The sequence below is a fragment of the Anguilla anguilla genome, chromosome 14 (assembly GCF_013347855.1).
Source record: "Anguilla anguilla isolate fAngAng1 chromosome 14, fAngAng1.pri, whole genome shotgun sequence".
NCBI lineage: Eukaryota > Metazoa > Chordata > Actinopteri > Anguilliformes > Anguillidae > Anguilla > Anguilla anguilla.
The window spans coordinates 31,750,664-31,778,115 of record NC_049214.1 but is presented as its reverse complement, the minus strand read 5'-3'; the positions used below and the strand labels follow the sequence as shown (position 1 = coordinate 31,778,115).

Sequence of the window (27,452 nt, the reverse complement as noted above, 5' to 3'; positions counted from 1 at the left end):
TACCGAGTGCAGCTTTAAAGAAATGCCTTGTGCCACTCAGAAATTTGCAACAGAATAAATTTATGGCATAATGATCACAAAAGGTTTACATAACAGACATAAAAATCCAAAAAAGTACAGGTGTCAGGTGAGGGCGAGGTGTCTTCAATGTCATTCCTGAAAAAGACAAATTCAAGTGCATGACTTAGTAGAATCACTAAAAATAACACCAATTATCTCAAAGGAATATAGGGCAAGTACATATTACAATTAAATGTAATACTATGTATATGTATAAGTACATATAAGAATTTATATAAAAATAAAAAACTTCTAAATATTACATCCACAGTTGTGTGTCTGATATTAGCTACACCATAACAGGCTAGCATTTTCAGTTGCAATGTTAGCTAACTAGGATTTATGGCTTTGTTTTAGATAGCCAGCGGGCACTAACTATATTACATCATTATAATACTATAATGTATTGACTTGGAACAGTGAAATAAAGAACTTAAAGTGGAAATAATTCAATGGTGTTATGCATAAATTTAACAGCTAGCCCATGAGTTGGTTGCAACGCAAAAAATGGACTGAAAATAAATGCTGTAAAAAAAGACTTTTTGCAATGACAGACTTTTGTTTCTGCTTCTACATTTCTTCCTTTCGTCAATAAACCCCTCCTCTACCCCATAGCAGGTCATGTGCTCCTCTCTCCCATTTGTTACAATATAGAAGCTAAATAGCGAACTTCTGTGACAATTCATTGATCATGAAGCTACAAATACTCTCGATAACAGTGCTCCATAGCTGTGGCAAGGGGGAGGTTGTAAACAATGGTTTGGTCTGTTAGCACTCTGCTGTTATTTCCCTGCAGTGCAACTGAGAGGCTAAGGATGTAAACTAATGTTTTTGCAAGCGGTGAGACTTTTTAATGCTTTTTAACAATGCTGCATCAGAATTTTTGGGTTTGTCTGTAACTCTTCCTGCTGCCCCCTGTCTGTACCCCTCTCTGCTGCCCCCTGTCTGTACCCCTCTCTGCTGCCCCCTGTATGTAACCCTCTCTGCTGCCCCTTGTATGTACCCCTCTCTACTGCCCCCTGTCTATACCCCTCTCCGCTGCCCCCTGTCTATAATCCTCTCTGCTGCCCCCTGTCTGTACCCCTCTCTACTGCCCCCTGTCTGTAACCCTCTCTGCTGCCCCCTGTCTGTACTCCTCTCTACTGCCCCCTGTCTGTACCCACTCTGCTGCCCCCTGTCTGTAACCCTCTCTGCTGCCCCCTGTCTGTACCCCTCTCTGCTGCCCCCTGTCTGTAACCCTCTCTGTTGCCCCCTGTCTCAATAGACTGAAGAAAAAGGAGGGTGGACTGACCTCAATCCTTAAAAATTTTTTTTGAACAGTGTTATTTATCCTGTTTGGCAGGGCCAATTGGCTGGTTAGAAAATTAAACCATGTTCACAAAAGTACAGATGTACTGCACTACAAGCAGTACTGGTCAGTCAGAAGCTTTGTTGTGCTTTGTTCACAGCTACAGGCAGGAATAGCTGGTAGCACTTAAGTACAGCGCAATGGCAGCCTCAACATTAGGAGATTGCACAGCCATTTTGAGAAAGAAAAACACTCTCTAACTGGCTCAGCAATTCTCTCATCACTACACACCTGATTTTGCTGAGATGATGTTGAAGATTGGGCTTGTGTTTTGCAGCTCCGGAACATGAGCTCCAGTTGTTCTTTCATTCTAAGTAAAAATGAAATGACAGTGTTGAATAAACAGGGAAATGAATTTAGAGATTGAGACACAATACCACTAATTTAGGAAGTTTTACATTATACTGTAATTTTATACATCTAGGCTTAAAAATAAACTAAGTGCGCTTAACAAAAACACTTCCAATCTTCAAGCACAGTATATTCTGAAATATTGTAATAACCAAAAATAAAAAAGGGGAAAAATCTAAGAATATGCTTAAACAAATTTACTCATAATTCATGCAAATGCATTTACTACAGGTAGGTTGTACTTACTTTTTATTCTGTGTACCTGCATTTCAGAAAGTAACAAAGGTCAACATTTATCTAATATGACAATATTCCATTTACACATGCATAATGTTCTTGTCAATTTGAAGGAATTAGAGTAATATACAGTATATTAGCCATATTTGAAATGTACCAAAAGTAATATTTCCAAAGGATACTTACAGTATGCATACACCTGTAAGCCTAGCCAACAGGCCAAAAAGAAAGATTCAAGGGGGAAGACAATCACCCGAAGATCTTCCACAGTTCTCTCCCCTTTTCCTGAAAATAAATATATATTTACAGAAATCCTTACAGAGAATCCCACAGTTTGGCCTTGCGATTTCCAGAGTTAAAACAAGTGCAATCACATTTCTCAGAGATGGCCGCATTTATAATAGGTATTTAAGACATATGAACGCACTGGTAGTACAAAATATGACATAAAAAGCAGTAGGCTTAAATTTTAGATCAGAATACTTGACTTCTCACATAAAGGGAACAATCACCAGAGATTTTTTCATTGAGATGTACAACTTTGTTTACGATTACAATTACTGTACTCACTTGCTTTCAGAAAGAGTTCTGTTGCTAGAGCAACTGAATTGAGGACACTTAGGACAGTAGAACCAAACACATATACTAGGATATGAAGTACACCTGAAAAACAATGATGGCTGTTTTAGTAAATACATAAGAATTAGGCAAAAAATACTCACTATGCTTGATTTTCAGAGGAAAATTGATTTTTAAAAGTAATTTTTTTCTTGCATGAAAACAGCACACATTGAATTATAAAATTTAGATATAATTTTGATTAATTTGTCATTTACCAGTCTTCCCCTTTTATAATTCTGGTCCAACAGTTACTCTAGTCCTGATACATATTTTTTTTTCTTAAGTCATATTTCTTAATGTAAGTTAAATTATAAAAACAAGGGGAAAGACTGTTAAATGACAAATAACAAAACCAGTTCATAGTGTATGTGGCCCCATAATTACTAGGTGAAATAATAAGTGATACTGTACCAGGTAAATTACTCCTGTGGTCAAAAGTCAGTATTGCAGTCAGGATGCAGAGGAATACAAAGAAGCACATCAGTGCAGGGTGTTCTGCAGAAACACACATATCAGTTCACTGAAGCTGTGAGCAAAATATTTTATCAGTAACAAAAGAAAAAATGTATAACAAAATGATTCCATAATTCTAATTTAGAAAAATGTGAGAAAATGTATTGAATTACAATGATTCTCCCAGGATGTCAGTTTGGGCTGTGCAGTCTGTGCAGTGATTAGTAATGCAATAATGGGGGCGATACGTGTGGTGAAGTCTGTAGGACAGTCTGGTCTTGAGCCATGTACGAATCCCCCTGTGTGGGCGGGGCTTAATCCCCTGTCATGACACCTACTGATGTTCACCCCCAGCCCCCCCAAACCCCCCCCCCCCCCTCTACTTTCTCCCTGCCTGAATCATGAAAAATATATGAAAAAAACAATTAATGGGACTGTTCTCATGTGTGGATGGGTCCCACAGTCTGGTATCTGTTAAGACACTGTGCTAGTGCATGGATGGGCTTTGATGTGCATTGATGGATACCAAACACACAGTTTGGTATCCTTTAAGGCTCTGTTCTAGTGCATGGATGGGCCTCACAGTCTGGTGTCTGTTAAGCCTCTGTTCTATTGCATTGATGGGCTTTGATGTGCATTGATGGATTCCAAACACACAGTTTGGTATCCTTTAAGGCTCTGTTCTAGTGCATGGATGGGCCTCACAGTCTGGTATCTGGTAAGGCATTATATTTAATCGCCTTGTCATTTATTTATTCCCTAGCAGTTTAATCAATCTGATGCACTGCAATTCTAACCACCACCGCTTTTATGAGTTTATTGCTGCTTTCACTACCATGTTTATCAATTCAAGGGCAGTTACACAGTTTCACCAATTACAAAAAAATTATCCCACCCACACTGTAGTCTATATCTATACACTCGACTATTGACAGCTGTGTTTGGACTATCCAGCCATGGGATGTTGCTCTTATGGAAAATATGTTTTGTGTGTCATTTCAGTGTGTCTGCCATTTAGCTCAAAGAGGCTTTACATTTCATTATTATCATATCATTATTCTTATTCATATAAAAACAACTAGAACAGGTAAGTTTGCTGCATCAACATATAGATCGATTGTTGTTCTGGTTAGCTAATTAATCGCAAATAGCAGTTAGGTAGCCCCAATATGTGACAGTAATTGACAGAGTTGCTGTAGCCTATTATGTCAATTGCAGTCATATAATGGGACTAAACGGTTAGGGTACTGCCTGTTAGGTAACATTAGTGCTACGGGTGCAGAAGTAGCTAACTAGTGTCAACTGCAGCTGGGAATGTTAGGTAGTTTGTGATTTTCACTTGCATAAGGACCCCTTTTAACCAGGGCTTGGCAGAAAATTGGAACAGGGGGAATCACCTAGCAGCACAGCCAATATTGACATAGTTGCACCTGCATATTCAAGGTTGACCAGAACCAGGGTGGTTACTTCCCTGTATTTTGAACAGTGACTAAATTAATTGTAAAGAAAAAAAAAAAAGATTCACAACTAGGTGTGGGAGTTTTAGCCAAGATAAATGGTTGGGCCAGCCCTGGATGCTATTAAGTGCAACAGTGACTGACTGAGATGCAAATCTGACTGAGACTAAAATTGCAAGCTAGCTAACATCACAGCTAGGCTTGAAACTAGCTACTACTGTAAGCGTAGGCTGGAAACATACTTGCATTTTCTTGCGTTACGTGCACATAAAATGGTTGAGTCCCAGGCAATATTCATCTGCTTACTTTTTGTCTGACTGGAGCTTTAAAAGGTATATCCACTAGGGAGAAGATTGGGGCTTCTCTTTAAATGATTCTTCCATCCTTTCTGGCTTCCTGGCATTTTTCATGTCCCTAGATTTAAAATGTATACTGCCCCCGCGGTTTACATGGGTAATGCATCTTGCATACGCATAGTGTTAATTTTTGAGGATGTGCACAAAGAATGCTCTGAATGACTGAATCAATCTTACTTATGCGTTCATGTAATTTAAATCAAGCAGATTTCCAGCCTTAGGCTACCTATATGGTGCTAACATAAGCTAACATATGGTACTCCAACTGCTTAGTCCCATTTGTGACAGCAAGGGACATCCAGCAATTCTGTCAATTGTTGTCACATATGGGGCAGCCTAACTGCAAACTGAGTTAGCTAACCAGCACAACAATATCAATAATAGTAATAATAATGATAAGGAAATGTAAAGCCTCTTAGAGCAAAATGTCAGACACACTGAAATCACACACCAAACATCTTCCCCATAATGGACACTATTCATTAAGGAAACAAGTTAAGTAAATAAATTAAGCAAATACCACATTCCATACCTTTATCCTTTTCTGAGAAGATGTCCAGAAATAGAAGATAGCATGTTCTGTATAAAATGTAATGAAGCACAAGACGGACGCCCTCACCTAAATCTGAAAGAAATGTGTTGTCATTAAATCTGCTTTGTTACATGCACAGTTATCGCCACACACCTGCAATCCCTAAAGGAGAGGTTTGAGCGCTACTTTCCCATGACAAATGTCAAAGATCACGACTGGATCCGTGACCCGTTCAATCCACTGTCTTCCACACACAGAAGAGAGAGAAAGAGGAGTGCACCGAGCACATGGAAGCAGAGGTTTGGAGAGGTACCCCTTGATGAATTCTGGCTATCTGCAGCACCGGCGTACCCCATCATCTCCGGGCATGCTATTACAGAACTTTTACATTATCCCGCCACCCATCTGTGGGAACTTGCATTCTCCGCTCTTGCCTTCATAAAAAACAACAGAGGACTTGCCTTTCAGTGGAGGAAGACTTGCGACTGGCCCTCTCTTCAATATCACCAAGGATAAAAAAAGAATTTGTGCATGTATCCAGGTACATGTCCCATTAACCCGGTAAGTCAACATTTCTAAGACTAACAATTTACAGTAATATGTTTTCTTGTAACATTTTTGTTGGCAAATTGTTTTCTCTTTTATTTAGAAATGATGGATTTATTTCTTGGGAATTGTTGAGGGTACAGAAGTGCGAGATTCTTAGGCTATGTTTATAATTATAATATTTATTATTTATATTTCATTGAGCTATTTGAGTCGTTCACTATTAAATCCCTCATAGTTTACCCTTTGGAGGTACTCCCCTGGTGGAGTGTTGACATGCGGAATTGATGGATCTGACCGAGTCATTTAGACTTTCTGAGGTTATCATTTTTTTGGCTGTTGATTTTTTTTAACCTGATCCAGGTTATGTTTAGTTGCACATATTTTAACACTGATGCTGATTGTATGTTGTGCAATTTCATGCTACAATCCATTTCAGTATATCATAAATGACGTGTTTGTGTGTGAGTGTGTATATACCTGTTCCCTGTGAAAAGACTGTTGTGTTATTGTGCTATTAATGAAGTAATGTTTTGTTTTAGCATCAAATATGTTAACACTGATGCTGGTTCCATGTTGAGTTCTTGCTCCAATACATTTCAATGCATATTTTTGATAAATAATGAGATTGTCTGTGATTTAAATGAGCCTATACCTGTTTTATAATCATTTGACAGTCTTGTGATTTGGCCCATTAAAACATAATGTGTGTGACATTACTATGGCTTTAAGTTGGTGTACCTTGAGGTTGTGGTTTTATCTTGTTGTGGTAAACGCCTAGCGCCCATGACGCCGGCGTCCTGAGATTGCTCAACTCAGACATTCTGCACTCCTGCAACCAAATTATGAGTTGAAAACACAAACTCTGTGTTCTAGCTTTATTAGTAGATGATTCAGGACAACTATGCCAAATACAGAGTTTCGCGGCACCACCATTGTCGTGCTGGTTGTCCATTTACCAAGAACCCCCACCCTGCAGTCTCATCTATAACTACACCCCCCACGCATGACACACTGGACAATAGTGTCTATCTATCTGGGCATACATGAAGACATTCTTTTACTACTAAAAATTTGTATTCCGTCGTAGCAACAAGATAAAGCCAACAATAGCTGAAGGTATGCCAGTAAAGCTGTGAAAAACGCTGCTCACTGAACACTGAAATAAACAAGAGGAATTTTTAAAAAAATTATGTCATTCTACTGTCAATATCTGGAACTAAATATTGAATAAATATACACCCCTACCATTGGTTTTACGCATAAAGATGTCCCTTTCGAGACTGAGTGGTCATATATTGTCTTGGACAATCTGTTTGTGAAATATACGCTCATTTGTGACACCTGGATACCTTCCAAAATAGCTGTGCGTAATACCACACATGTTACACATGTTGATAACTGTGTTGTTGTCCTTTGTGGTACAATCTGGCTTGATCGACAATGAATCTATCCAACAGGTGACAGAATAACATTTCTAACGATGCATAATATGTCTAATTTTACTTTTGGAATAGCATTTTATAGCTCAGCGTAACCGAAAGTTCTGTCTCATTATCTCATCATTACGCATTCAGTCTGTGGTAGGAGTAAAAGACCCTGCACCTGGTGAAATTTTATCAATGACTTTCACCATTTCTTGGAAAATATTATTATTCTTGAGAACTTCTGAGCATGGCTAAGGCATATGTTTGCTGACAGACCTAGCTGATATACTGTTTTTTGGACTACGTCAGAACAGGGAACGACTCCATTGATTCTGTCTCTGTCTCTCTGAACAGATAAGATTTCATCACCCAAATGTAAGTGTTACTGCTGAAAATATTTCAGTTCTATACATTATTTTTGAAACTGAGTGTATTTAAATAGGTTAGTGGTATTTTATAATGAGGATATTTCACACTGTAAAGTAAGTGTTCGTTGGTAGCTAAGTAGCGTTTTCTTAATGCACCAGATGTGGCATGAAGCTGGAACATTGCCAAAATGTGGTGGACGGTTGAATATTGTTTTAATGTCGTCCGATCCCCATACAAGAAAACATTACATACTGTATAGCACAGAAAAACATATAAGAGTTAATGAGTACACATTTGGGTACTGTACCACATTGTGTGATTATGTTTTTGCATTATTTTTAAATCTGATATCAAGGTTTCATCTTAAACCTTCATAAGAGGCACATTTATGTGCTTTATAATAGACAAAAAGCATTTTATTCATTTTTGGAGAGATTTTGGATATGTTTCTGGACCCCAAGATATTTTAGACCACTGTACTGATGGAAAGCCTGTAACTCCCACTTGAAAATGATGCAAAAGTGAGTTTCTTGAGTCAAAACAGTTGATTTGTACTGAAAGACATGATTGTTGTGCTTTACAGACATTTTGGATAGATTTGGAGACACTGGGTACACTGCTTACTTTTTTGCTGCATAGATGTTTAATAGTTCTGCATATCCACCATTTTACGCACTTGTGGTCAAGGAGTTTTTGATCCAGAACATGTATAGTTTAACCTGTTTTATAATTGGGATCTCTCAGTATTTCACTGCAAACTAATCCATTTTTGATTTTTTGCCACAACAGTTGCATTTGTGGCACTTTATTTTTTTTCCAAAAATATGAATATAAACTAATCTAATGGTACAAATCTAATGGTCCTGCTTCATTTAAGCCACATTTCAAGTCTCTGTGATGCTCACATCTGGAGTTTGTTACGACCCAAGCTATAGTCATGACAAAAGCTTTAAATAAGGTACCCCCTAAATGGGCAAAGATTGGGCAGATTTGGCATGTGTGCAAAGGGCTTAAAGTGTGCTCTTTTTCCAGTAAGGGGCTGTGACAGGGGAACTCCCAAGTCGAGAAGGAGCTGCACCGACTGTAAGGAGCTGGAAAGCTGCTGTGGGGCTATTTGGCTGTTTTGATTATTTTTTCTTTGATATTTTAGTTTGTTGTGTTAATTTATTAATTAATTTTTTGTACCTCGATCCCATGAGGGTGAATGGCGAAGACGTTTTGTTTAATTTCTGTAGAATCATGCACTCTCTCTCTCTAGACATTTAAATAAAGACCGGTAAATTCCGGAATTCAAGTATCTACCGGTGTATAACTCTTCTGTTCACCAAAGTAGTGTGTCGCGGCGTGTGACACTGCTTTACAGAATCTGCTTTATATGCATTGGTGAATATCTGCGTTCTTCTAATGAAATATTTAATTCAAAATAGGAGTAAACTTCCATTTGGTTTCTAATGAGATATTCAAAAGCTGATCTAGTTTACCTCCTAATATATTCATTTTTGGTCTCTTTGGAAAGACTGTAAGACAATGAATCTTTTCATAATAATATCATAGAGCTTTGCCCTGCCTCCAGTAACACAAGGCAACTTTAATATGCAAATTTGTCAGTTTTCAGATCAAGTTCCTTCCCGCAACCACACCCCAACACCAAATCAGTGCAGCCAGACAGAGCCCCTCTCTCTGAACCATGCCCCCTCCCTCATAGAACCACTTAAAATTGTAGACATTTCTTTTGCTAGTTAGTCAGAGAAAGGAGAAAGAAAGTGGTTCTGCGATGCTTGTTTGTTGCAGTGGACATTCTGGATTGAATATCTGCTGTTGCCATCTTTGTATCTGGGCCTGGTTTTGTGTGGTGTTTGGTGTGCGCAGGATCTGACATTTTTGTCGTACAGCTCACCTGGCATTTTTACATTTTCATCCCTGGCCTTTTGGTTTTTGGACTTTGGATTTTGGGAGAAAGCTGCGGTTTGGAATTTTCTTTCATTCATTTCTTGTGTTACTGCATCCATGTCAATAACATTTATTTTTTTAAGGTCGTTGAACCTTGTCTTTAGATTAGATGTGAATATTTCTTGTAATTTAATAAAGTTCTTAATTTTAATCTGGTTGTGAGTAGTATATTTGATAAAGCCGATCCAACAGGTTGCTCTGCCTATCAATGAATTTGGCGATTTAATTAATAATTAATATCTTTGATACATGTTGGATAACCTTTTTCCAGAACTCTGCAGGCACTTTTAGGTACTTCTTACTAAACTGTAACAGTGGCTGTATATTGCAGTGTAGCCTCTGCACTTCTGTTCTGTGGACAGTAGTCACTGGCACATCCAAGCCTGCCTCCTGAAGTGTGTTTCTGATTTGTCAGACAGGTCTTTGTCAGCTTTTCTTCATTATAGTGGAGAAAGTCTTTGGTCATCAATTATAGAGGTCTTTTTGGCCTACCAGGCCCTTTGTGATTACTGAGATCACCAGAGCTCTCTTTCTTCTTATTGATGTTCCAAACTGTTTTTGGTATGCCTAAGGTTTTGCCTATGTCTCTGGCTCTTTTTCCTCTTATTTCTCAGCCTCATAATGGCTACCTTGACTTTCGTTGGCACAACTCTGTTCCTCATGTTGACAAATGCCAATAACAGACCCCAAAGGCAATCAAAAGCCTGGAATCAAAACAGCCCTTTATCAATCACAATATAAGAAGCAAGTTATACTTACATGCGTATCTTTCACTGCACCAGTCTGATTCCCAATTTTCCAACAAATTCTTCAAACAAGGCATAACAAACCACAATAAAAACACTGAAAAACAGAAAGATAGATAATAAAGATGTTTTGTTCTAAACAGACACTTGTGAATCCCTTTGATATAAAAGATACATATATTTTAAATATATGTAATATAGTAAAACACCTTAATGATTAGTAGTGTTTCAAATGAAAAATCCCAAAATACACAAATAATTAATTCCCATATACCAAACTTAATGTTTATTTTAAAAGGCTAAAATTTCAGGCATGGAATATAGCTGAAATATTTTGAATAGACAATGGTATTGATATTAATGGAAACCACAACTAACAATGCACCACCAATCACAAATATTTAAAAATAATTTGTGTTTAGATTCTCAGCAGAACAGAGTGCTTTTAATGAATGTACAGCTCGCATGCAATGAAGGCAGCTTATGTTCTCAGACTTGTTTGTGTAAAAAATGTAAGCCAATTCATAAGGTATTGGGCCACAGCTTGTGGCCAGTATGTCCTATCTGCTCCAGAAAGTTTCTTCCATGAAAGCCAATCAGCTGGTGCCCGCTTCTTAAGTGGACAATGTTGTCTCTAGCCTTCTTCCAGAATATGCCATAAATACTCAATTGGATTTAAATCTGTTGCCTGAGAAGGCCAGGACATGTGGATAATGCCAGTGCCATGCTCCTCAATCGTCTGACTATGGTGGATTGTCTTCCTATGATAATTTAATTGCACATAACCCTGAGGACATATGACATAAAACTACTCATGATCTGTTTTCAGGGGTATTTGTCAGCTTCAGAGACAGCTGTGATGTAGCATGGAAGTAGTTTGCCCATTGGGAAAATGTCACGGCTATGTTGTTTACCGTGAAATGAAATTTGTGCCAAAAGTATCAAAGAAAAAAATCATACGCTTGACACAGATTTGTGTCAAAATCATCAAACAAAGAAATAAAAAAAGAAAAATATTGGTTTCAAGAGTAAAACTTAAGGCTTTTGAGTTTGGAACAACTATGCCTGTGCAAACTATCAGTTTTGCTTGATACTTGATACTTGATACAACGTTTTGTTTGATCATTTTGACACAAATCTGATTCCGTAGCAAAGCAGTGGTATGCAACATGGCCACATCTTTCCAATGGGCAAACTACCTCCACGCGATGTAGCGACTAGCCTCCACAGATGGAAAGTGACAGATCGCCAATGTTAGCCCCATGTACTGTAGCAGTTCTCTGTGTGCTGTCTGGGTAGCGATGTCTTTCCCTCAGAAATCCATCACAGTAGACCTGGGGGTGGACTATGAGGTGAGATTACAGGTTTAGCAAGGTAACTTAAGCTTTATCTCTGGGTTTTCTGTATCACAAAGCTGGCTCTTTTAATCAGCGTATATTGCCATGGTAACTTGTGCTGCACAGCTGGTCTTGGTCTGGGACAGGTTATGTTCGGGCTATTGGATTGAAACACACAAAAGCACCACTCTTTGACCAATCAGCTCCTTTGAAAAAGGTCTCTCCATTCCTGCAGGATCCCATAGAGCTCGCTGGTCTCTTCGCAGGGCAAAAATTTGCTGGCTTTCTCTGAAAGATCTCTTTGAAAGATATACAGAACTGGCACAAATTATGGAAACACTATGCTTAAAGAAGATGTTTAGTACTGTTAACTTTTATCTGTGCCCTTGCTTCCATTGTTGTTTCTCAAGAGACATTTTCATCTGTAAAAATGTATTTGATATAGCTATCTTCTTGATCACAAGTGGTAAGGACATAAGGTGACCATCAGTAATTTGAAATGAAGTATACAAGCCAAAAAAGGAAAAAAATTGTTTTCTTCACATGAATATAAAAATTTTCTGCAAAAACGTGCAGGACAAAAAAGTACTGTACATGTTCAAACTGATGATAAACTTTCCAACAGTAAGATAGCTTAGACTGCCGAGTTATGTAGGTATGAACTGATACATGAAGATGTAATGATTATTGATTGTCTAACACAAATGTTAATAATTTCATTTTTGATTTATGTTGATATTACATTTATTACATATTACATTTATTATGCCAAAAAGCGAAACTGTTGCAATATATTGCATTAATCATCAAGCCGTGTTCATAAATGCAGTGTTTCCTATTATTTGTGCCAGTACTGTAAATTTGCAGTGGAGGTAATACAGCACATGTGCAAGCTTCTTCAACCCTAAACATCATATCTGCTTCCCTCAGATATAGGCCAATGGTGTTGAGTTTATGAATAAACTTTGGTGTGATTGCTTCAGGCAATATTTAAAATATTCTGTATCAAGTTTAAGGTTTAGAAGCTCTAGAATGTGCAGTTGGCACTTTAGAAATAAACTGTAGGACAACTGGTGAGTGTGAAGAATTTATTTGTTATCAGTGGTAAGGTAAATAAGGTATTAACAAATTTACACTATGAGCTATTTTTTGCCAACCCTCATCCCTGGCTTTTTTGGCAGCAACGGTGTTACTTTTTGCCATCATGACTATTTTATGCTCTTCATATCCGTCCATTATATCAGTCCATATCAGTCTTTTTTCCTCAGGTGAATAACGGGCTGCTCGAGTACGGCCCATGCTGTAACACTATAGGCTCATTTTTACCGACACCGCTACTTTTTTTAAATTAAAAAAGCCCATGTTTACTTTGAAAGTTAATAACCACCTTTGCAATACCTGTTATGCCAGAGTGCAGTTGTTAGGTCAGCTGAACAAAAGAAACCCTGGGTATGTTAACCTGCCCAGGGGTGTCAAACTCAAGTTGTGGAGGGCCGCAGTGTCTGCAGGTATTTGTGGTTTCCTTTCAGTCAATAGTCAAAGCAGGCCTTGAGAACAAGGCGTATAGATGATGTAGATTTATAAATGAAAATGACAGCACTTCTAGTGTTAATTAATTGATTAGCATGCATGGAGGCATTTCAGCAGTCAAGGCGTCTTCAGCATGTGTCTGGCATCTTAAATCACACGTGGGTAATTAATTCATTAACAATGTACAGGTTGTTTCAATCTTGGTACAATAAACCTCAATAACCACAAGGGCAAGTTACCAAGACAATGGGGGTTGACATGGTTGAACAAAATGAAGACCAGAAAACTAAAAAAGCTGAATCAGATATAGCCACATTTTGTTGTTTCCATTTCATACTTTAAAATGATCTCATGTAGCCAACAAACAACTTAAAAGAATTACTGGTGGAGAAACACACTGAAGAAAAGCAGACACTGCAGCCCTTCGGGACTGCATTTTGACACTAACACTATGAATACTGGGATGTTATTTGCTTGATTTTATTAGCCACATGGGTGCGACTTACATTTCCGTGCACTAGCCTACCTGTATATGTTTGGTATTGTTCAGTATGAATTGTTTTAAAGGCCAACTTACCTGCTGTAAAACCATATGCAGAACGTGTGAAAATAATAAAAAATACTTCCAAAGAAAACACATAACTTAGGTATTCATAGGAATATCCTGAGGAAAACTTTAACCCTGTAAGCACAGAAAATGACACTGTTTCAGACATTTGGTTACCAATGCATGAAGACACACATTTCAGTCTTGCCTTTTTACAGTATGACAAAGCCACTAGTGTCAGATGTCCATTTTGACATGCTGTACGAGGACACCAGTAAGGTTAAATGGTTATGTGCAGGAGCTTAAACATGAGAAACAGATGGACATCAATGAGAAACACAGGAATGCACTAATAAGCAGGCAGAGAGAAATCTTAGATCTAGAAAACTGGATCTCTACCTATCAATCAATCAAGTTAATCACCTGCCAAACTAAAAAAATGCATATGAAAAACTATAGGAACTGAATTCATTAAGCAGAAAACTGACTGACTGACTGACATTTTCAATTTAAACAAAATTTACCTAATAACAAATACCATTTTTTGCATTACCTATTCTATTGCCATACCATGCTTACCATAATTACATTACATTACAGGCATTTAGCAGACGCTCTTATCCAGAGCGACTTACACAACTTTTACTTAGCACTTTACATTGTATCCATTTATACAGCTGGATATATACTGAAGCAATGCAGGTTAAGTACCTTGCTCAAGGGTACAACGGCAGTGTCCTTACGCGGGATTCGAACCGGCGACCTTTCGGTTACAAGCGCAGTTCCTTACCCACTGTGCCACACTCCGTCCCGCATAATAATGCTTGAATCACCATGCCTGCACTATAAACCTTCACCTTACCTATCCTGTTTACCCATGCCATAGCAAGTCGGCTGTATTGCTAAATAATTCTGCACTAGGTATGCTATTTATTAAAATAACTTATAAGGCTACATAATAATAGCATGAGACATTACCTGTGCATTGACATTTCAGTGAAACTTTCATTTTTAAATGTTTTTTTTTTTCTGAAAGAGAGGCAGGCTACACTTATATTTATAAATCAAAAATTATTTAAGGTACGTTCTCCACAGTTACATAATGCTGCAATATATCTCACTGGACATCTGCAGCCAAGCACTGATTATGTGTATGTGCAATGTTTATTTTACTATATTGTAAAATATAGTCTTACCTGAAAAAACTGCCGATAAACTGAACAATATCACAACAGCGAACATGAATCCAGAAAATAGTTTTTGTGCTGCATCTGGGGCTTGGTATGTCAAAAGATTATGGAGGACAGCTGATTTGAAGAGAAATGAAAGACAATTAAATTGTGCACAGGACACTGATGGAAAATTAAAACAAAGAAGGAAAATGTTGAAATGGTTTAAATCAAGTACATTACTGACAAATAATGGAAATACTGTGCTTAGAAAAATAAGTTTATCATAACAATGTCCAGTATTTATAAATTCACAATGTTTATTGAAACAATATGCATATTTGATAACTTGTGTTATGCAAAGTAGCAATCAGCATGACTGATTTTATCGAAAAAATATCAACAATATATTAAGCATTATATGCACCATATGTATGGATCATGCTATTAACGTGTATGAAGAGATTAATGTACAGTACGTGATTCATTGCAAAGCATTAATTATGTTATAAATGTGGGCCTGCTGGGGTGCACAGTGAGTAAATGCATTCTCCATAAGCACATTCTGCACTAATTCATTAGCCAGTCTAGGTGGGTCTAAAGAGGTCACAGGGGGTCGACATAGCTCAGGAGGTAAGAGTGGTTGTCTGGCAGTCGGAGGGTTGCCGGTCGATCCCCGCCCTGGGCATGTCAAAGTGTCCCTGAGCAAGACACCTAACCCCTAACTGCTCTGGTGAATGACAGGCATTGTAAAGCGCTTTGGATAAAAGCACTATATAAATGCAGTCCATTTACCATTTACCAAGGGCAGTGCAGGATTCTACTGCAACCTCAAATTACATCTCTAAACCTTTACTGTCAAAATGCACATCTGGCCTACTTCAGCAGATCCTTATACAACTACACAAATAATAAATCACAATTCTGCCTCAGAACCACCAGAGGCTCATAATATCTGTTCATAATGTTGTCCTGCAGTGCTGGGGGTCGGCCACTTCAGGGTTAACAAGACCCTGCACCGGCTCCACCAACACTTATACTGGGGCCGGTACAGGAGGGACGTTGGGAGCCACTGCTGGAACTTATACTGGGGCCGGTACAGGAGGGACGTTGGGGGCCACTGCTGGAACTTATACTGGGGCCGGTGCAGGAGGTACGTTGGGAGCCACTGCTGGAACTTATACTGGGGCCGGTACAGGAGGGACGTTGGGAGCCACTGCTGGCACTTATACTAGGGCCGGTACAGGAGGGACGTTGGGAGCCACTGCTGGCACTTATACTGGGGCCGGTGCAGGAGGTACGTTGGGAGCCACTGCTGGCACTTATACTGGGGCCAGTGCAGGAGGGACGTTGGGAGCCACTGCTGGCACTTATACTGGGGCCGATGCAGGAGGGACGTTGGGAGCCACTGCCACCGCTGTGGGGCCTGCTCAGCAAAGAAAGGGCCAGGGGGCCAGGAGAGGGCGCTGCTCCCGCAGTCGTGAAGCGGGGTTCTGATGGAGAGGGTGGCGGTGGACATCCTGGGGCCGTTTCCTGTTACCGACGGGGGGAATCGATACATGTTGGTGGCCATGGACTACTTTACTAAGTGGCCAGCGGCGCACGTGATTCCTTCATAGGAAGCCTCAGTGGTGGCGGAGTGCCTGGTTGCTGGCATGTTCTTGAGGGTTCGGGACGTCCCAAGAGCTATACTCTGACCAGGGGAGGGTCTTCGAGAGCCAGCTCTTTCATGAAGTGTGCCGCCTCCTCTCTATAAGGAAGACCCGAACCACCTTGTCACACCCCCAGAGCGACCGGCTGGTGGAGCGGATTAACCGCATGCTAGCCACCCAGTTAGCGCTGGTCACCTCACGCCACCACCGCGACTGGGAACTGCACCTGCCCCCAGTCCTCCAGTCTTACGGCTGTGTAGGAGGCTGCTGTCTACTGGCTGCACCCCAGTATGTTTGGGAGGGAGCTGTGGACACCTGTGGGATTAGTGTTTGGCCGGCCCCCTGGCTACGACCTTCCCACCTGCCTGGGGTGCAGAGTACGAGCACCAGCTGCAGGACCACCTGGACCTTGTCCACCAGCTGACCAGGGATCATTTGAGCAGTGCTGGCACTGCGCAGAAGCACAATTAAGACCTGTACTGATCAGGATGCGTGTAACTTCACAAAAGGCAACCACCCACATTGCCATCCCTGCATGGCAGCAGGATTTTGAAAGGGCATGGACTGCTGTGAAGAGGGCTTTCATCAGGGTTGTAGCCCATTTCTTTACGAGGGAGGGGGGGAATGTGTTTTAGTGACTAGTTAGTTATCTGGCTGCCGCAGTCTGTTCATAGTGTTCTGCATCATAATGTTAACCTCTGGGTGTGTTTTCCATTGCAGTATCTAACTAGCTACTGAGAGTCTGTAGCTAGTTGCCGATTGGTTTGTTTGAAAGCGTACATGTATTTGCATAACAGCCACAAGCGACCTATAAAAACAGTGTGCAGCCTAAATTTGTGGCCAGTCTTACAAATGTGTTGTTTATTTGCCTTCTCCGCTGTTTAATAAATCGCCATGGATCTGCAGAGATCAGCCTGGTCTCATAACAAAAGTGCCACAATAATATCAATACCCTGTTTACCTTTTAAGCCATATGATATAATAAGAAAAATGCAAGCAATGGTGTTAAGCCACCAAGAATTTTAACAAAGCGTATATTGCTCTGTTTGAATGGTGTAGAGCTGGTCTCCCACACTCATTGTGTCTCTCATGCAAGTAGCTCACATTGACTAACTCCATATAGGTGCAATGCCTAAATAGACAACATTGCACTGCATAACCGAACATAGCTTGCATATCAGATAGTCAAATTGAAATTGAACAATTTCTTGCATCTGTGTTATGTGTACATGCATTAATATTTGTGGCACATTCATAACACCACCAAAATGGCACAATGCAGCAGTGTTAAACCTGGTTTAGTTTGGACTAAAACACATTCTTGAACACCTAATTTGCACAGCGTCGAATGTTTCTATTAATATGCCCTTAATTAGCAGTGCCAAACCCATGTTTACACAAACAGGTTGACTGCAGACCACAAAACTACCAAGCCTGGTGCTAGCAAAAAAAATATTCAGTTTGCGGGAGACTAAACTAGCAACTCCGCTTACGCCCAGACACGTTGGTGCTTACGTTGTCATGAAACAGGGCCATTGTCTACTTCAGCAAAGCCATACACAGCCAAACTATTAATAATATCTAAAATGCTAAAAGCATAGCAACAAATTGATTGTTTTTAAACCATGTGATATAGAAAGGAAATGCAACCTAATGTATGTTAAGCCACTAAAACTACTGTATGCTGTTCGTACACTTACCAGAATTTACCCCTGTTGTAATGACAAAACTTTCCAAAGGCAGAGCCACGCTTTTCAATCTCTCGTAACATGTACCTGTAAAAAGAAACCAGTTATTTTAACATTTTTACTGCAGCAATACTCATGATGTCCTAATATTTCTGTTAGGAGACATCCAGTGCCTGTATTATTTTTCTGTTTCTAGTTCGGATAATTTTCATGGCCACACCACTACATCTCCGTCTCTGTCTCTGGATACAGCCTGTGGCTTATGCTCCGCCTCCAGGAAGGGTTTAGCCACAGAAAACTGGCCAGTCACCCAACTGGACAAACTCAAATCACAGCATCAATCTGGATGACAAGTGAGGCTCCTGTTTGACTAACTATTGTGCTTCAAAAACAGATAGTGAAGTCTTACTTCCCCAGCAGTAACCACTACAATTTATAATTTATTCATTTGCCACACACTTGTAGCCAGAGACGTTCCATGGCCCATGGGGGCCTGTTTCAAAATTCTATCATAAGACCCTCTCCTCTTCATTTAGAGGGAAAAAGAGCATAACCCAGCCTAACCCCTGACCCCCACCCCACCTCACCTCATCCCACCCCTGCTGAGTCTCTTGACCTCTGTACTTTTAGGTCCTGGTTACACCCCTGCTTTTACCCCCAGATGAATGCCCTGCTGAAATTACCCGCATAATGAGTAAAAATATAATAAATAAATTCCATATCACACTACATACAATGATTTTATTTGGGCAGCCCACCCAAACAGATTTGCCCCTGCCCAAAAAGATTTTTCAGCAACACACTATACTGTACTTTGTATTTATTATTTTTTCCTTCAAATGTCAAAGTGACATACAACTGACTCATTTTGCTGTGCACACTTCCCCTCCCCACTTCCTCTCATAGCTCATAGCTGATGCAAGTAGAGTTAAGCAGCCACACATCAGTGTGTGAATGTGAAGGTAATGTGGAATGCACCCATATCTGTGCCAGATAACAAAGTGCCAATTCTGTGACTAGGTCGTAACATAACTCTGTGAAAAGAAACCAGTCATTTTGACAGCAGTATGCAGCGCTCATGATGTTCTTGCATTTCCCTGTTCGGAGACATCCAGTGCCAGATACAGTGATACCACCAGAGAGCTTACTAAAGTTATTTTTTCTGTTGCTAGTTATGATCATTGTCATAACCATGACGCTACGGTTCCATCTGTCTCTGGATACAGCCTCTGGCTTATGCTCCGCCTCCAGGAAGGGTTTAGCCACAGAAAAATGGCCTGTCACCCAACCCTGAACATTCAAGGTTACTGCTTCTTTGACTCTTGACAACTAAGCCTTATGACTGTTTCTTAACCAAATCATCAGCAAAACACTATGCCATTATAGTATGAATTCAATAGGCCTATTCATTTTTTTCATGAAATGACCAGATTTATTTGCAAAGCACATCACTGAGACCTAGACAAACTTGTCTCAAATCAGAGTATAAATCAAGTAGACAAGCGAGGCTACTGTTTGGCTAACTACTGTGTTCTTGAAAGCTTCAAAACAACAGTTAATGAAGTGTTAATTCTCCAGCAGTAACCACTTATAGCAACAGTTGTAATGTTAACAGTTACTACTTTAATTGAAATTGATGAAAACCACTGTGTTCTCTTTAGGGCATTTTGGATATCAGGCACCAATGACTTTAAAGCCTTTTAACAAATGTTTGGAATTTTTATGAGATTATATTATCATCCTAAGCATTCTGATAGCATAATGGCTTATCTTTAACCAAGACCATTACTGCAAAAAAAATGATTTAGTCTGTTGGTTGCGTTTTTATTCTGTTCATTCTCTGTGTCCCTGGTACAATTTTAAATGTGCCATACAGATTTCATTTTCATCTGGCCACATGGCCAAAGTGAAATGAATAACAATTCTGGGCAGCAAAATTGAATTAACCTGTCAGTGGTTACAGTACAATTTAATAAACAGTGCATTTTTTATAAATAACCCCCCCCCCCCCCCAACACACAGAGTCGAACACTATAAATACATTTTTAACCTGTGGGAAACACTGTTTCAACATAAAAGCTTGTAATATTGGAGGCAATAAATAATGTATTATGTACATATGTTCACAATATACTGCATTATAAAATGAAAACATACCAGGAAGTACATATGGAGCCACCTTAAATATCACCAGGATCCTCATGAGATTTATAGTACTGCAAACATAAGCCTCTCCAACAGAGCCTAAAAAACAAAAAGAACATCAAAAAATACGCAGTGAGAAATGTGTAACTATTTTTTTTTGCTTTTCTCCCCAATTTAGAATGGCAAATAAACAATGTTAATAAACTTTTTTAAAACTGAGTTAAATAATAATCCATCCAAAGGAACACGATAAAATGATTTATTACTTGATTTATTAATTTATGATTTTTAAAATACTATCAAGTATATCAAAGGTCATCTAACAATGGCATGACACACCTAGAGAGATGCTATGTGTGCCAATGTACAATAAAGAAAAAAAATATATATATAATGTAAGGGCTGCTGGGTGGCTCAACATGTTAAGGCACCATTCTAGAGCATGGCTGAGCTCCATGGTCAAGGAAGGCATCTGCAGTGCGAGACAAAATTGCCGATTATGTTGGTTAAGGGTATCTGTTCCCTGTTCATTGCTTTCTGTAGGGTTAGATATTGACACCCGTTTCCGAATTGGAACCAGTTCCAAATCTCCAAGAACCAGAAATTCATTAAGAAAAGTTAGTTTCAGATTTGCTTATCGAATTCTGCTAATTTATTTTCAGTCGCATTCTCGCTGAATGAGTGAAATGCATTTAGCATCAAAAAAGTCTATAAAAATGTTCAACTGCCAGGACCAGTTACTCTAGCATCCACCTTTCTGATTAAGGCATGCATCATCACAGAATGTAGATGGCTGACCACAGTTCACAGGGCAGTATCACTTCCTCCAGTTTATCCCCAGCAAGCACCAGTTCTTATTTTTTCTTTATTTTGCTCTGTTTTACCAAAATGTAGGAAAAGACACTTTATCTTCATTACTGACAATTTACAATTTTTGTAGCACCCGCAATCTGCTAAGATTTAAGGGTAGTTTTTGCTTTAGAAACATTTTGGTTTCTTCCTCAAAAAATATGATATAAATCGGAATGAGGATTCAATAAGAACTGTATTCAAGAAGTAGAATCAGAATCGATAAAATCCAAATGATACCCAACCCTACTCAGCCCTAACCCTATTATGACCCCTAGTTAATTGGGTGATGACACCACATGTTGCGGAGGAAACCGTTTAAGTCTACACTCTCTAAAATCAGCCACAGGAATTGCAACATGAACATGACTGAAAATAGCTAATGGGACATTCAAAATTAGGGAGGGAATTAGGCACAGAAAACTTAAATAAATAAAAAACAAAGTAAAACAAAGCAGGCAGACTTACTTTCAATATAACCCCATATGGCGAATGCAATGGACATCAGGATGCATGGAACGGAGACTTGAAGGCAATATAGCAACACAGCTCTGTTGTTTTTACCTAAGCAAATAAAAATGCAGTATTCACAAACATATTGTCATGTTTTGGGCGTTTGTATAATTTGCTACATTATGTGTACTCCTGGTTGCTGTAGTTTGAATGGGAATGACCTCAGCGAGCATCAGTCATGTAGTTCAGTTAGACTGCTGTGTGAAAAAATATCCTGTAATGGCAGCCTGGTTTTTATGACTATTTGATTTACTTCCATAATAAAGGTAAGTAACAATATATGTATTTAGATGGACCCTAGGTCCCTGGGCTGGGTTTAGGTTTTTGGTGGCCCTAAACAAGACTTTGCATGTAGTCCCTAAAAGTTCTCATCACAACCACTAAATTACTATGGAGGTATTTTTTAGCAAAAGTCACAAATCTGTAGAATGGTTTCACATTTGTAAATGGAGTTTCACAAATCTGTATAACTGATTCATAACTTTGTAAATTAATGTGAGAATACACGCAACAACAGTTTCACAACTTCAGTAAAGACAACTTGGTAATTACATCCTCTCAACATTTTCACCAAATTTTGCAGTGTGCCTTGATTTGAAAACTTGTAAAATGGGATTTGTAGTTGTGCTAATACTAACGCTCTGAAGGAGAGTGACAATGTCTGTTCTTCCAACCAATTCGATGAGTGGATTTGGGATGACGCTATACTGCCATCATTTTCCATCACTGACAAGACTTTGTGGGTATAATGATTCGACCTGCACAAACATGAAGGATACTATCCGTACCTCCAGCCGTACTGACAGTCTGAGAGGTAAGAAGTAGAACTGACTGCAACACCTGGTGCTTCATGCATTATTTTCCTATCTCTTCGTTGAGAATGCTCTGAATGGTAAACTACATGCTTTGTTACATGTTTATACTATCAAATTGCACCATAAGCCAATGAATGCTAGGCTACTGGCTATCTTGTCTAGCTAACTCAATGCAAGGCATGGTGCTTCATGCATTATTTTCCTATTGCTCTGTTGAGAATAGTATCAGTTGGTGAAGGCAATTGTGGTTAATCCAGGTTAATGGGACCCAATTCTCTTTTAACTTGTGTAAATGAATTACATTTAATGTACATAATTTCAAGTTAATGTGTTTTGGGAGAATATAGTATATTGCAGAATTGGTATTTCTTATTGGAACACAGTCCATTGAAAACAATACACAGTGTAATACTGGCAGTTCATTAATGATTCTGCACATTCTGTGTAGCCTGGTTTTCTGAGCCCACTCTTCAGACTGAACTGTTACTGCTCAGGTCATCATCCTCCCATTGCTCATGTGATTCTCACCCGCTGCATCATCTTCATTAGCGACGGGGTCACTGGGTGGAGAACTCTCTTGGAAAAAAGAGAAAAAGAGAAGGGTTCGTATGAACTTGAGTGCACTCATATAAATCCAAAAGAGAAACTAACACTTATGGAGGCCTGCATTCATTCTGACTGCATCTGTTTTCTGGACCCTTAAATTATGATACATTTTTCCAAGTATTTTTGAGATCTCAGATTTGTTTTTGTTTTGTTTTGTTTTGTTTGGAAATTTAGTTCCTGTTGGACCCAACAACAAAGGAGAAAGTGGAACGCAGGGCTGGAACTGATAGTCACCACACCCTGTTAAAAATTCCAGCTTAAACCAGCCTAAGCTGATCAAGCTGGTTTAAGCTGTGTTCTCATCTCTTTTAGCTGGTTGGCCAGCTGTTGACCAGCTGACCAGCCTATATAGTCAACTAGTCCACCAGTTTGACCGCCAGCTTACTCTACCAGCTAAACCAGCTTTGTCCAGCGAGAACCAGCTTTAACCAGCCACAGATCAGCTATGACCAGATAGAAATGTCGAACACACATCTTAAACCATCTTAAACCAGTTTACAATCCCAGCTGGTCTTAGCTGGAATTTTCAGCAGGGCAGCTCTTCATATGGCATATTTGTGGGGTTTCTCCAGCTACATCGGGCATATAATGACCTAATGCCTGCTTCCTTATCATTCAGCTGGTATGACATAACTTGTCCAGCTTACTTATTGTTCACCAGTTGTGGATGGCAATTTCGTTCCGTGCCCTGGAACGGTGTATTGCTGAAATTTTGATTGAAGTGTGGTAAACTAGACGTTACAGTATGCATACAAAACACAAGACAGAAAAATGTAATCATCTTTCTGTCAGAATCGTGTTCTGATACATTTGAAAAGAAAGTGCAGGCTAATGCGGCTAGAGCAGGTGGGCGCTCACAGGGTTTAGGCGCGTAACTGATAACAGCGAGCTAGCTAAGCCACAGGGTTGCTGAGAGCCGAGAAACAGCTGGTGAAATCCTGTGACAGGTAGAGCACTGCTAGGGAATCCGAGCAGTCACCATGGCCAGAACACGGAACGCCATTCGGAACATTTAGCTAGACGAAGGATAAACAGAAAAACTTGCTGTCTCCAAAATGACTTAGCAGCAGACTCTCCAGAGCAGCAGCACATTGTCTTTTAAATATTTTTACAGGATGTGAAATATTAAATTTAAAGCATATTAGTTTATTTACAGTAGTTTTGTGTCAGCTGGAGACAAAGATGAAAAAAAATTGCTCTCCAGAAGTAGTGGCTCTAAAGGACCTCATAGACCATTTATGCTAGCAGCTGGCTATGCTAGGTGTTGTCTATTTTTCCATGGAATCCCCTTCCAAGTCAATTTGTGCATATTTAAAAAAAAAACTATTCATGAATAAATTTATGCAAAATACAGCAACAGCTGTATTTTATCATACATTCAGTGTCCAACTGTGTGCAGTGTGTTATCATTCCTGTATAAGGAAAAGACCCAAGAAATGGTGTGAAATACAGTGTTAAATAGTTGTACAGTAAATTGAAAAAATGTAAACACTCCTACCTTTTTTGATTTTTTCTTTCTTGATTTTTTCTTGTCTTTCTTTGTTTATATACCAAAGAGCAGGAATGCAGCTTGTAACTGCAAAAGCCGCTGCAGCAATGGTTAAGCCCAGGACACATAGATGTAAGGTGCTAAAACCTATAACAGAGATTTCAATGAATCAAAAGCTGAACATAAGAACTTGTGGTAGCACCGCTGGAACAAGCATGATGTTTCTTCCTCCTCTGTAAGGGAAAGGTGTCTTTTTTACAACGTATTTATTGCTAAACCTGCAATACAAGATCCAAACCAACAACAGCAAAACAGGCCCTGTCACACTTATACTGGGGGGCATCTCTATCCCTGTTCCCCAAGCATTAGGACACTGTTAAAAATAAATACTATTATTAAGCATTAACTAATTACTAATTGATAATAAATAATGGTTACGGTGCATAAAAGATACAATAATTTAGAAGAGGTTCGTTCATTTAGCAGATTCTCTTGTCCAGAGTGACTTCCAGTGTAGGAGAAACAGACCTGCGTTTACCTGATTAATATGAACAAAAGCGTCAGACAAGGCCAAAAACATAAGTGAGTAAAAATATAACAGTGAGTAACAATACACCACCGCGTAAAGATACAACAGCGAGTAAAGACAGAACAGTGAGTAAAGACACAACAGTAAGTAAAGATACACCACCAAGTAAAAATACACCAGTGAATAAAGATACAAAAAAAACTAAAGTAGCAGTGCAAGTTAACAATACTAACCAAGAGCCAAAATACAAATCCTGAATACAAGCAGATTACATCCATAACAAGTCCTAAAAAGAAACACAAAACCATAAAATACTGTAAATTAAATTATTGTAAAAGGTTAGCACTGAGCTGGAACTAATTTTCTGAGTAATATTAAACTGTAAGGTGGTAAATTAACATTTTGGAGTGCATTTGTGAGTAAGAGTCAAACCATTTACTGTGAGAAAAGTACATACAGTATGTGGTCATGTTCATACTTACCCTGTTCTTGTAACCATGCCGTTGCATTGACTGAATCCCTGTCTGTATGGACTTTGCACATGAATTCCCCTCTGTCTTCACTTTTTACATCCCTCAGTTTCAGAGAGAAGTTTCCTTTGGGAATCTCCTCACTGAAGAACTCAGCACGCCCCCTGAATCTCTCTTGTTGTGACTCTGGTCTGTCCTCCCCCTCAGAAAACAGCAGCACCAGGATTTCCCCGTTTGTCTTTATCCACTCTACTTCTAACTCGTTGAGAGGAACATGGGTGTCCACTGAGCAGTTCAGAATCACATCCTCACCAGCATATGCAAATGCAGGCACGTCTGCACCTGTCACAACCAGCCGTTCTGAAAAATCAAGTTACATTTTTCATTTGTATTTCATTTTTACAGGGTGTGGCATATTCTACCTTCACGCTCCTCTGTGCATGTAAGCAAATACTTTCTGTTCATTTTATCATAACAACTATTTTTCATAGAAATTGAAAATTCAGCTGGTTTTCCAACAAATTTCATGCAATAAAGACGCTTACTTTTCAAATATGTAACCACAACAAACAACAAAGCTGTCTAAACCTGCATCGGGACAAGTGGGCTGGGGGTACTTACCAATATCTATTGTCACCTCTGTTTCATGGGACTCGTGTTCAGTGTGAACTACACACTTGTACAGCCCTTTGTCTTCAGTAGTGACATTCCTAAGCAGCAGAGAGAAGTTTCCTTTGGAGATTTCTTCAGAGAAAAAATCGGCCCTGCCACTGTAAGCTGGGCTCTGTGATTCTGGCCTACTCTCTTCTTCCTGGAACAGATGCACCAGGGTCCCAGAATCCCCTCTCGTCCACTCCACCTCCAGCTCGTGCAGAGGTAGTGGGGTATCCACAGAGCAGGGTAACGTTACAGACGCCCCCAACTGGACAACTAGGGGCATAGCAGGACCCAGAACTGCAAATCCTGGAACGGAAGACACGTTTGAAAGTCCTCCACAATACGTGCAAAACGTATAAAAATTCCGTGGCATCCGTTTTATTTAATGAATAAATTATCATACCAAATCTAAACTAGAATGCAAATGGAGTCAAAATCATACAGCAATAAAATCAGTATATTGGTAAACACAAACATAATTAAAAACGAAACTGAGTTATTACGGTAATAATTATATAGCAATCAAAATGATTTTAATTCTATAGGCTAATATTGAAACTATACGCACAGATGGTTCATGCGGAAATCCGAAAAATTGCTTTTAAATGTCATATATGACTTTTTCCGTTTAAACACCAGCTGTTGGCGTAGGCTACTACTGAGAAAAGTCAATTTACCTTCAGTCCTGGTAGCGCAGAACAACGACAGAAACCAACAGAAAACTCTCATCTTGCTTTTCATCATGAGGTCTACGAAAGTCTGTACAAACTTTGTGTGACTATGCTAATACTCGAAAAACGTAAAGTGGGCTACTGAAAAGGAATTATGAAACGCTGCTTACTCATACACGTTCTAACAACGCACGATAAAAAATATGTTCTTACTTTTACTTTCACTTCCATGGCTACCGCGCCTTTACCACATTTATCGAAACAGCGCCCTCTAAAAGTGCATAAAAATACTTGCATGTAAAATTATTAACTGTCTCAAGACGTTTTAATGC

General features: G+C 39.3%; 1 protein-coding gene across 1 annotated transcript; it reads right to left on the bottom strand.

Moving 5' to 3' along the window:
- Positions 1 to 40: 40 nt before the first annotated feature.
- Positions 41 to 27,452, bottom strand: LOC118213376. Its single transcript, XM_035392293.1, has 18 exons — positions 27,127 to 27,452; positions 26,414 to 26,755; positions 25,805 to 26,152; positions 24,803 to 24,940; positions 23,227 to 23,274; positions 21,839 to 21,934; positions 20,534 to 20,620; positions 18,389 to 18,463; positions 15,064 to 15,174; positions 13,898 to 14,002; positions 10,467 to 10,550; positions 5,416 to 5,508; positions 3,029 to 3,112; positions 2,567 to 2,659; positions 2,183 to 2,281; positions 2,006 to 2,021; positions 1,640 to 1,718; positions 41 to 156 (listed from the first exon to the last, which is right to left on the bottom strand). Exons 1-18 carry the CDS (start codon positions 27,191 to 27,193, stop codon positions 151 to 153), a joined length of 1,971 nt encoding a protein of 656 aa, XP_035248184.1. The 5' UTR covers positions 27,194 to 27,452; the 3' UTR covers positions 41 to 150.